At 32.9% G+C, this 12,638-nt stretch overlaps 1 protein-coding gene across 1 annotated transcript; it reads right to left on the minus strand.

Annotated features, from left to right (window-relative positions):
* Nucleotides 1-249: 249 nt before the first annotated feature.
* Nucleotides 250-12,638, minus strand: LOC114521354 (endothelin-converting enzyme homolog). Its single transcript, XM_028541770.1, has 17 exons — nucleotides 11,875-12,638; nucleotides 6,375-6,428; nucleotides 6,094-6,210; nucleotides 5,750-5,830; nucleotides 5,474-5,601; nucleotides 5,023-5,245; nucleotides 4,750-4,848; nucleotides 4,211-4,297; nucleotides 3,858-3,961; nucleotides 3,719-3,777; nucleotides 3,248-3,302; nucleotides 3,074-3,141; nucleotides 2,841-2,971; nucleotides 2,650-2,715; nucleotides 2,415-2,507; nucleotides 1,840-1,916; nucleotides 250-1,196 (listed from the first exon to the last, which is right to left on the minus strand). Exons 1-17 carry the CDS (start codon nucleotides 12,559-12,561, stop codon nucleotides 908-910), a joined length of 2,418 nt encoding a protein of 805 aa, XP_028397571.1. The 5' UTR covers nucleotides 12,562-12,638; the 3' UTR covers nucleotides 250-907.

The raw sequence follows: 12,638 nt of genomic DNA on the forward strand, positions 1-12,638 counted from the left end.
TAATCTACTTAATATTGTATTGAACCAAACTATGAAAGGATAGTTGAATTTACTCATGGCTATGTAATGTATCGATGATGCATGTGGACAAGCAAATTATCCATATTATTATACATAATTATTACAATGTGAATAATCTACAAAAAACAGTATAATTTAGTCTATACATCAAGTCAAACTGCTAGAACATTAGACTGATGCATATTGGTATGCCTAAATATTAACCTTTTAGATTTTGACCATTTATGACTCGTAAATAATTTCCGCGTTATTAAAAGATCCGTTGACAAAACATCAGTCAATAATTTACCTTTTTTTCAAATGTTGAAAGCTTGAAAATTTCTTTTTTAAAAAAACCACGAAGGAACGCAAAAAGGGTAATGTGGAACAAGATTATATAACCGTAAATAAACTTACTTTGCGTCGGCTCTTCAACAAGAGACTTGTACTTATTACTAATTTACTTTCAAGACTTTCGAAATTGGATAAAGTAGTGGTTTAAACTAATTATTGGAATGATTCATCTAATGGAAACTCTGACTCAACGAAACGCATTGCCTCTTGACTGAAGCGCAATAGACCTTTTTCATAATGTCGCCAAACGCGGAAAGTCTGATCTTACACGAAGTTTGATTAGCTCGATAGTTTTGTCACAGTATATAGACATACTGTCTATATATTATGTCTTTATACTGTGGTTTTGTGGAGCCAATCAAATTCCGTGTATCATCAGACTTTCTGCGTTTGACGTCATTATAAGAAAGGTCTATTCGGTTTTCTTTAGTATGTACATGTATACTGATATTACTATGTATTTTGCAAATAATGATATCAGTATAAACAAACTATAAACAAGATCTCAAGATCATAGCGATTCAAAAAAAGAACATATTAACATCCTAAAGTTTTAGTGTTTAGTCTTTTGTTTGGGATGTTCGGATATATTTTCCTTTTTTTTTTTCGCTTTCCCTGCCTCTGCCTTAACATTGTTAGAAGTGGTTTTTTCAGCTTTGAATTTTTTCTCATCTCTTTCCTTCTTCTTCTTGGGTTGTAATTTCTTATGAGTCTTTGTTTCATCTTTGACTATATCATCATTGATCCAAACTGCGCATTTTGTTTTAGGATTCATTGGACTTCCCAAAGGACATTTAAATGCACGCGCAAATTCTTTTGAATTTGACAAGACTCCCTTCACCCTTTATTAAAAGATATAGAATCCGATCAACAAAGCAGATATAAAAATAAGGCAAAATAATGGCATTTTATTTCAGACTGCATGGAATGACTAATTAATTTGTGGTATAATTACAAATGTGATCATCAAAAATTCTGGCCACTGATTGGTCCGAGCGACTCAGATTATTGTGCAACAACACAGAGCGGGTTTTTTAAAATGGCGGCTGTGTTGTTTGCTGGAAGTGAAAGCTGTGAGTCGTTTTAAATAAATAAGTTATTTTAAAGAACATGCTGAACCTATGGAAGCACGAAACAAGCTACAAAATTTGGTCTAAAAGTATTTCGAGGTAAAATAAACAACGTTGTAGAGCGCGGCCTGTATAACATTATCTTGATAAATAAATCTCTTGCAGCGATATTCACCATGCTTTGAAAGAAAATGTTAAACCAGTTTACAAATACTCTGCAGCTAAGAATATTTTCTGCATTTTTTTAATTGCCTACAAGTTCTTTGTAGATTTGTAGGGTGATCGATGTTGTTGTTTTGTCAGGGCACCATACACTGTATATGATATATCACAATACAGTTTTCATAATGGATGGTGAGGCCAGTGCGCCGATCAATTTTCTACATTACTTCATGTATGACTTAGTATAAGTTACCTTAAGGTTTCATCGGAGTGTGGATCAGTCAGAGTTGCCAAGTAATCTTGTGTTGGTCGACTATTACTGCAATATGCCTGAAAACCATTCACATGATGAGTAACGATAAAATTGCTCTGAGCGGATTATTATCAAGACGTAGGAGAGTGAAGCCTGAATCAAGTGTCGTATCATAGAAGTCGAGAAGAAGTAGTCTAATCGTTTAGAATAAAACAGTATTTCCAAACGTTTTCACTGTTGATGCATGCGTGAAAAACGCTTCGCGATCAAACAGACGATTTTTCGCCATCTTCATGCTATGAATTTAATATTAGCTAAGCCTATTTATCAGCTAAGACTGTTTACATGTCATTAGCCCAGTTACTCGGATTCAACAAAGCGTAGCTTAATCCCGGCTATCATAAAGTCTTCTTCATTAATGACTCATTTTAATACATCAAAATCATCTTACATTTGGTTGCAAGCTCTACTCGGTTTTAAAATCATTAACTGATACACCGTGACCTGACATTTTTGAACTCAACTTTGGCCCACGATTAATTCATGCAGTTGAAATAATATTTTTAGATTTCTACCTGCGCAAATGAAATATAGAATAATTGTTCATTGGTATACTTCAGCCCAGGTAGAACTTTTTCTTTGTGATCAATCAACCAAGTTTTATACGCCTACAAACAAAGTAAATACATTAAATGGAAATGTTAATTGGGTTATAGAAAAATAACTATATTATGAAAAGAACCTATCAATACTTCCTTCGTTCAAGGGGCGTGCAATTTTTACAAATTATCGAAAACAATGAGAACATACTTTTTGCGAAGCTCTGAAACCACCATTGTCAGCGATGTTTTCACCTAAAGTGAGTTTTCCATTCAACTATAGAAGAAAGATACCAGCACAATAATGTTTAGTCTAAGTTGTTTTCATGAATCAGGAACAACTTCAGCATTTCTAGTCATGTATAAGAGACATTATAGGAATACACCATCTTTGAATCCTACCTTATATTTTCCTCGAACCTTATAATTACTGTATTGTTTTTCAATGCAATCAGATCTTTTTTTAAAATGTTTCAAAGCATCTGAACTCCACCAGTTTTTCGTTAGTTCACCGTGTTTATTGAATTTTCGTCCTATTGAGTAATATTATAAAAATACAATTATTTTATTACGATATTCATAATACGCAAATTTTAAACTTTACCTGCATGATTAACCTAGGATATGTAACTTACCAGTATTATCGAATCCATGTGTTAATTCGTGGCCAAGAATGGCACCAATAGCTCCATATACCATTGCTCTATAAATGAAACATGAAAAGATGAATGTCTAAGTTGGTAATAGCTAGACAGTTGAGATCATCACAAATGAACAAATGAATAATAGAAATATATTATCATTTCTACCTAGGAGCTTTGACGCCATGGAAAAAAGGCGGTTGTAATATTCCAGCAGGAATTACTAAAATACAGATAATCGTGTTATAATAAGATTTTATTGCGCATACAAACATCTAAAAAATATAAACATTGAGTTAGACAATCAATTTATTCTTTCTATGCTAATTTTTTTACTGGTAGTGATGTCATTGCTACACAATCCAATTTTGTGGAATTTAACTAATTTTTGATGGTTGCTTTTTAGTCTGTTGACTTGCAATGTATGTAATGGGCAGAAAAACCGCTAAAGGCAAATTCAGTACTGCTTTATTCAATAACTGATTTATTTTATTTGTTATGTAATTCATTTAATGCGTGAACAGACCTTAAAACCATCCTTCAAAAGGCAGAACGGAACCCTTTAAGATTTGAAGTAATTCATTCTCAGGCTTGTATATTTAATGCATATAATATAAACATGCAAATATCAATATTTACCCATTTGGTTTTCATTAAAACTGTACATAGCGTTGATGGTTTGTGGATCTAACGGCCACCTAAAAGTAAATTAGATATTCCTAAACATTTGTTCCTATTTTAGTTCAAATATTTTGATTAAGAAATGTTCCGATCTTACTCCTCTTTATCCACAGGTTTCCTAAGTTTTTTCAACATTCTTTGATGTGACATCTTTAATAACGCCAACTTGTTTGCAAATAAAGTATTTGCTTTAAATATCACCTGAAGATAACAATTTAAGATGTTCTACCATCCATTCAATAAACAGGACAAAATTTATATGCATCAATAAGCACTGAAAATGAGCTTTTTTGATAAATATTGCAGTGGTGCTGATGGTGAAACCTTTTTATTGGACGGAATTACTACTACTACTACCACTTCACCCTGACTTTGTAATGGAAAGCACACTCTTATCATCAGAAAGCATGTCAAGTAAAAAACAAACAAAACAAAATATAGCCAACACACCTTTTGATATTTTTTAAATCTTTTCATAAATTTCTTCTTATCATCATAGTAATTGGGATAGCCAACCTGATCACGCATTGCATGGGCCTATATAGCGAAATAAATTTAGCTAAACCAATGGTTGCGTAAGTTATGAACATACGTGTACTGTATTCGATGGAAAACGGGATTGTATCCAAGTATGTATTACATCATATACTATATTTAACTACAGTTCAACGTCGTGAAAACCATTGAACGCAGTTTAATAAATCGCACACATTAAAATTGGTGCATTCTTTCTTCACAAGTTTCTGGTTATTAGAGTTTAGATTCTATGCAGAATGCCAGAAACAGCCGATGATACAGCACTGAACAATTTTTATAATAAAAATTAATAAACGATACAAATGAACGTATGCCAAATTAAATTAATTGGTTTAGAAGCACCCTGCGTTGAAAATAATTTTTTACTGTAAATCGTTTGTGCATGAAACATTGTGAGACATGATCAATTATTACAGCGTCAGCGCAGGAATTATTTTAGTTTATTTCATTACTTTATCTTGCACGGCATCAATTGTTGACTCATCCATCCATTTAAGACTATCAACATTTTGTTGAAACGCAGCACGTATATTTACTATCATTTTTTCCGCCTGTATAAAAAGATACATATTTAGTGATAATCTTGTGGCTTATGACGGTTTAACTGTATTCAAAATAAGTCATGTTAATTACGGTATTTATAGTTGAGACCGTTTTGATCTTGTAAAGAAGTGGAGTAGCTAGGTTGTGCATATGAAGCCGATGAAGGTATAAATTCAACATACTAGAGTTTTCTTTTCCTTATCAAAATGCTTCCTGCTATAAATTTCACCAATAACATCGCCTAGAAAGTCATCAGTCATCGAAACACATATTTTCCATCTTCTTTTTTGACCACGAGATCCCATCACTTTGTTCTTGTAATTATTACGAATGTCACGAAATTTCTTGGAAAGATTCGGAATCTCGTCTTGAATCACGTTCCAGACAACGTAGTTGGAGAGAATGCTAACAACACAAGTTTCCAATCCTTTTAGGATTTTACTTTACTGAGTTATAGATTTACTATCAGACTATATCAGTATTATACACAGGTATAAATCTGGTAATTTTATAAGGAAAGTGTAGGTAATTGATTTACATAATAATTTTGGAATATTCCGGAGTATTTTCCCTGTCATCTCAAATAAATAGCATTCATTCAACAAAATTATTATGTTGCATATAAATACTCACGATTTCGACGTATGTTTAGTGATGTCTCCGAATTTTTTTAGATAAGGAAGAGCTGGAACAATAACTGGCTCATCGTCAGAAATATTTGTATGACTGAAGATTTCTTGTACATATTTTCTCCACGGAAACTAAACATTAAGTTGGACAATGTAAGTGTAGCCATGCAGCGGGGGTAGTTTTGGTCAGAATATAATCCTGCTTTGTTACATGTAAAGTAGCATAGCATGTAAAGTTTCAAAAATCCCAGAAAATGCTTTGATGAAAAGAAATTCAAACCTGTGGTAATTCATGACCGAGTTCCTTCATCGTCATTTGTTTAAACCAAGTGTCTGTTTTATCAGCGCTTGGAACACTAATCTAAAATTTAAATCGTCATGGTCATTTTCTTCGTCATAGTGGACATGCAAAAACACATATGACGTGCAGATGATCTGCCTGTATATTATCATTAGTTATTTCTGCATGCTATGATAGATAGAATACATTTTTTATTTTCATAACTGCGCATGCAGTTTATAAGAAATAACTATACTTTAAATGATATAGCATTGAGAAGGGTTATGCATGGTAATCGCCAAACAATGACGGGATGATAATATTATTATACTCTACTTTTCTACCTTAGCCAGTTTTTTCTCAAAATCAACCAGCTCTTTTGCTTGTGTTTCGGCATCTTTCTGTTTTGCTCCCAACGCTACAGCGACATCAGTTATAAATTCTGTGTATGCTTTGATGATCTAAAAGTAAATCTGACTAGTTCAAGCGACGTGCAGTATATGTATATATCCATTTATTAGAGGAATTCAAGCAGCAATAACAATTCTATTGTTAGATAATTTAACGAGGCTCAGTATAGTTTTCACAAAACCCAGACCAAAATATTAACAAAACGTCAGTTTACCTTTTTGTTATCAAAATAGACTTCTCTCGATAGACTGGGACCAGCCTGATCTATCTAAATGAGAAGAAATTATCAATTATTTCCCATCACGAGGCATGCGTGAAGATTAGCTGAAACTTTTATCGACTTGATAAACCCCAGAAGCGTCTTTGAAGCGTCTTTACGAATGGTAATATACTCAAGAGCATAAAATGAAAAAGAGTGATTTAATTCATTTCAGAACAGAAGGGTATAACCACTTTGAAAAGGCATACATTTTCCTTGCACGAAATTCTGGAGGGTTTCTGCTCTAATGTATCCGATCTGTGGCCTCTCCAAGATGAGGCAACCAAAATTAAATCGTATATGAAACATATATTCACGCCTTAGCCTTATAGTTGGATATAGTTTGAGATACTGCATGCATGCATTTATTTTCGGTTGGATAAATAATTCATTTTATGAAACCTATGTTGGTAGCTATTATATTTCAGAATCGTCCTGTTATTATGTAAAGATGCAGAAGAAAGAATTGCCACCTAAATTTAGATGGCCATGCACTTAATTTTTAATAAAACAGTAATTTAATCAAGTTATTTTCAAGCACAAATGCTCATGAAGCAACTCGAACATTGCTGACATGTTACATTGAATTTAATTACTTTTAAAAATAGACTCATTTAAGAATATAATTACACATAAATCCCTACTTGAATGATCTTGAGTTTTAGCGCGATTATACAGCTGAAGTTTTAATAAAGGAATCTAACAGCTGCTATGATGCTTGCAGCTCTGGATATTCCAAACAAAACCTTAATTGGTGTTGTGCAAATGTGCAAAAAATAACTCATGATCAACAATATTAACACAGGATATTTTCGTTTATAAATCTGTGCAAGATGTTTACATTGAAGAACGACAATTCGTAAGTACATCCATTAAGAGCTTTGATAGTTTAAAAGAGGTGAATTATTTCCTGTCGCAAATAAACACAATCATTAAGTTGTTCGTAAAGACATTTCAACGCGATCGTAAGGACGCAGACCATGCATCAAGTACATGCAGTTATAGCTAATTATATCATTCGTAATGCAACTGCATTCTCGAACTTCTAAATTCTAATATATTCAACTATTATCTTATTTAAAATGAAAAACCATAGAATAAAGCAAGCTTTTTTAATTATATGCAGTAATTAGAAATGCGAAATAAAGCGATTTGTCCGCACATGCATGAATGTTTCGTGCGCATATGTCATCGTTTGCTTGAACCGAAAATAATCTTTCCGTTGAATACAAGTTTGTTTAAACTGGTGTGCTAATGAGATTTGTAGAGTTAAAGTATTGTCGCGCAATTGCTGTAAAAATAGGATTAACCACATTCAATTTCTCAGATCTATAGATATCAAAGCATTGTCGTTGATGTATGCATGATAAGCAGGAAAGCCGAAAACAGTTCCTCTATAGACTTCAACCTCGCCTTCAGCTCGATTTTGGCGAGAATACAAACTTTTGCTGGTAACAAATTTACTTTTCCAGATTCCAATTAACCACACTTCATGTTTATTCATTTTTGACCCAATGACCTTACTTCAGACGCATGCCTATTCCCCGTTTCCCGCATGAATTTCCTTCCAGCCGCGATCTTTTGCCAATTAAACACAAGCTCATCATTCTTACCCGTTCTTACCTTAAATAAACAGTAAATTTCGATTTTTTTATCATCTTTCAGTGTACGAGATTGTTATCTTGAAATATATTGAAATGCCGCGATGCAGCGTAACTATATATAAGGTTGGAATTTGCGCCCTATACTATAGTTTGTTGAGGATAACCTTTTTTAAATTAGCTTACATTACTTAAACATAACTAGATATAGGAATCAAGAAAATCATGAATTTTTTTTAACCTAATTTTTTTGAAAAATGAGTTGAGTTTTTTTCATGCAGTGCTAAAAGACATTTTCAAGCCTAAGTATTCTTCTCTTTTCAACATGTCTTTCACTTGTGATAATATTCTTTTTGAGCCTCATAAAATAATTACGTTGCCTGTGCTAAAAGACATTTTCAAGCACCAGTAGCTATTATTTTTTCAACATCACGCTAGTCGCTACTTAGGTTTTAGTAAAATAACTTTACAGGAAATATGAACATTAACACCAAACAATTAATGTCAAGTGTGTATATATAGCTATTGATACTTGAAGCCGCATTTCCTATGTGTTAAACTTCACGCCAACATTCAAACATATTTTGCATTCTTCACCCACACGCGACATGATCTAACCTGCTGAAGGTGTGTGAACACGCGCCTGACATGCATACATATAACGCCCGTGCTTGTTTACCCTAGGTATAGTGGCAAAAATAACGCAAAATAGTTCACGATTCATACAAGAAAACCTATTAACTTCGGAAACGAAATATTCTAACTTTGTTCAGTTCGGCCAAAAATTTCAAGAATTAGACAGGCAGCATTCATATAAGATGACAGTCGAATAATTGTCAATGTATGTCTGGCCATGGTAAGAGAGTTTTGACTTCATCGCGTAATGAGTTGTCTTCTTCAAGACTACTCAAATTATTATTTACTATTATTATTTTATAACTAAGAACAAGTTGATTGTATTTCTTGAACAGAAAAATTTTCATACCATTTCCTTATTAGGCAAGTATACTTCGATACTGAGCTATATACATATAGAGAGAGTCTGTAATTAAATAAACGTCAACATGCATATATGTTTATATTTTTGTTTATGTGTAGCTAACGTCAATAACGTGAATATTTTGAAGAAACCTTAAATATTTTTTCATATTTTTCGGTCTATAATATGCATGCAGGTAATAAATACCTCAAGGCAAGAATTTGGCAAAAAAAACTCGTCTACGTGCATGTATTTCGTGCAGATTATTTGATAAAAAATGCATGTCGTGCCTGGAAAAACGCGGGACGACATTAATTGTCAACGTCATCCGTCTGAAGCAATAAACGGCGACAATATAATGTCAATTATTGAAGATGAGTGACAAAAAGAAAATTCCAATCTTTCTGTGGAGAACTTCGTAAAATCCATTAAAAAAAACGAAGACAAGGATCCGCATGCGCGGTGTGAAAAGTGTCTTGCTGTAAGAAAAATATATATTTTAAGAACTTTTTGGGAAACAAATCAATGTCGGCCTTCTTTCATCTTTAATCCGACAAAGAGCGTGGCAAAGATCATATAAAGTATGAACGTCTCACCTTCGATAAACGATATCCCAAATGCTCCTGCACGTGCCGAGACTGAATGATTGAGAAGGAATATACTCGTAAACATGCATTGATGTATGTGTATTGTTTAATATGCTTGTTTCTTGATTACTGACAAACAATTGCATTCCTCATTGGGGTAACACCATATGATACAAAGGCGGCTTTGAAAGAATTCCCTCTTCAATATTTTACCCGTTTTTGCCTTCGCCTCATAACAGCAAACGTCGTGCTTTATAATTCTTAATATTGTGCTCCTTTATAATTCTTAATATTATGACTTTGGCCAAATGAACGTGTTGATTTTGTCCAAACAATACTTCCTGAGTTTGTTGCAGAACAAAAAACAATAGTTTGAAAATGAGACGGGCAATGTAAACTATTGAGTATTGACATGTTACTGGAATGTAGTCTTCATTGCCAAAGTCTATGGCAAAGAGAAAATTCAGGAAGCTGTCTATTGAATATGTGTTTTACAGTTTTCCTCGTCATGTTGACAGATTACCTACCATATATTTGCCAATTTAGATAACGATTGAAACATATAGTTTCAATCGTAACAACACACGTTACTCTAAACTTTAGAAATTTATGCACAAATTTGGAGAAACAAATTTAATTAAGTTGTAGATTTATGTCAAATGTTTAAACATATTGATATATTTTAAAATAATGTCATTCATAGATATAGCAACCATGTTAATTTTTCCAACGAATCAAAAGATTTTAAGACCACGTTTTTTAGGCGTCGAATATTTAGTGGGCCTTCTTTTTCTGTTTTCAAAAAAATACGAACTTAAAAAGAAATATAAAAATACATTTGTCCATGTAATTGCATGGTGGGTTTAGAATGTTTTAACATCAAATGACAAGAACTTAAATTGAAACTTTACTATAGAGGAAATGAAATTATGTCATGCACATAAGCTCGGATCTGGAAAAATTTACTTGAGGTTAATTCAATGCATGGGGCAAATATTTAATGAAGGCGTGGTTAGTCTCTCATTAACTCCACATGAAATCATGTTCCCACGTTTCTGACTAAGAACATATGGAAATAATTTGATTAAAACCAGACAAATTATTCTCTTTGTTTTAATTCTCTATGATACAGAAAATATCAAAATGACAGGTATCTCCAAAAATGGTTTAAAACGCTTATCTGAAATTCCCCCTTGCTATACGATAAGCACATTTGCATTATAACATAGATGATCCACGTTTTTACGCCATATCACGGGTAAGAATTCTATTTGTTCTTGTAACTTTGTTTACGAAACCTCTATAATAAAACTAACTGACTTTTAATTAAATAAATAAAAATAACAAGAGAGATTTACTTCAAAGATAAGACTATATGTAAAGATGATGAAAGATATGATTCTTTTATGACTATGATTTCCAAGATCATTCTTCAAATTCTTAAATTTGTTTCGGTTATTAACTGGCACAAAGATTTGAAATCTTTATATGTTTATAAATATCATATAATTTATTGAATGATATATGAATAAAATACTTAATAACTTATTATAAAACGCAATGCATCTCGCCGTACCTAACTACAAGAATCTGATTGTCATATGATCATCAAAAATACCCGGAGAGCAGCGTGCAGGGCAGCTAGCGTCTTCACATCAAATGTGATATAACAATATAGGCATATAAAATAGAAAAAAACACCTTCGTCTGGCCGAGAGTTGCTTCGAAACGTCGAGAAGTGTTTTTGTCTATTTTAGGCTAGGCCGCTGAGTTGTTATGCGAAGTTGATCTAAAAGTCAAGAGCATTTTCAAGTATAGGCATTCAATTGATTAATTCGAATGATTTGTAAGTGGATTGATATGCAATAAATAGACACAGCATAGTCAGTATAAGTTTGCATTTAATTTGGCGCATGTCATTTTTCAAAGAAGTGCGAACTATATCTAGCAGTTGATTGGAAAATATATCTTATCTTCATAATAACAGATATTCACCATTCATGCATGTATATAGTTAAACAATGCGTTAAAATTGTGCAGTCAGATTTCACGGTTGAACAAAGCCGATTGAATATTATAATATTTATTTCTGATCTTCACAGTTACTAAGAAACTAAAAGAACTGTTACTCCACATTATGAATATTATTATTATAATATTATATTTGGCCTTGCAATATGTAATTATATTTTGCATCTGAATACTTTTTGACTGTAATTGCGTCCCGAATCATATAGATCAGTGCATTCACTAATATATTGGCAATAAACAAAATTGAAATAACTTACCTCCAAAATATGTTTTTGGTTGTTCCTAGGGTCGTTACTAACGTGAATGGAGAACAATGGACCCCCAGCGGATGCATATTTTTTCTGAACTTTCAGCAAGGTTTCTTGTAAATCCCAATTCTTTTCATCCCAATGTTCATTATCAAATAACTTACATGAACCAACGTCACGAATTAAATCTATCAAAGGTTGCGCACCGAGTGTATCGATACTTTTTAAATCCATACAGGACTTGTAAAAGGTTTTGGCCTTTTCACTGTATTCATTGTCATGCTTTCCAGTTTTGTCTTCAATAATTTTCCTCAATGCTTTCTCGACATGGCTGTTGAGCTTCGCAAATGTCGAAAAAGTAGAGGACGTTTTCGGGATGGGATGCTTTTTGATCCAACCGCCACAGGTAAATTGATAAAAATCAGAGCAAGGATCTACTGAAGTGTTCATTGATCTCTTGACGTATTTTGCAATGTCTTTGCATTCTTGACTTTCACAAACTGTTGTTTTGTCAGAAGGAATACTAAAAGAAAGTGAACGTCGTATAGCACCGCCAGTCGTTATAAGATCATCGTATTTTGTATCTTTCTTGCTTCCAGTAAATACCCGTACTATACAAACTAATAAAAGTAATGAGAGGATAAATGTGACTGTGTATGTCCTTTTCCCTAACGTAAAACGCTGATTAGACATCATATCTATCTCCTAGAGAACTTAATCCATATTAACTTCGACGAGTTTTATTTACAAAATCCTTGGTATGGCTCAGTGAG

This window comes from Dendronephthya gigantea, unplaced genomic scaffold, assembly GCF_004324835.1.
Source record: "Dendronephthya gigantea isolate DGI-Jeju-01 unplaced genomic scaffold, DenGig_1.0 000020F, whole genome shotgun sequence".
Lineage (NCBI taxonomy): Eukaryota > Metazoa > Cnidaria > Anthozoa > Malacalcyonacea > Nephtheidae > Dendronephthya > Dendronephthya gigantea.

Excerpts from the sequence above, each read along its gene's own strand:
- LOC114521354 (XM_028541770.1), bottom strand. The coding sequence starts at position 12,561 with ATGATGTCTAATCAGCGTTTTACGTTAGGGAAAAGGACATACACAGTC. Across the intron at positions 2,972-3,073 it reads ACATGGATTCGATAATACTG|GACGAAAATTCAATAAACAC; the intron begins GTAAGTTACATA and ends ATTACTCAATAG. Across the intron at positions 1,197-1,839 it reads CACTCCGATGAAACCTTAAG|GGTGAAGGGAGTCTTGTCAA; the intron begins GTAACTTATACT and ends CTTTTAATAAAG.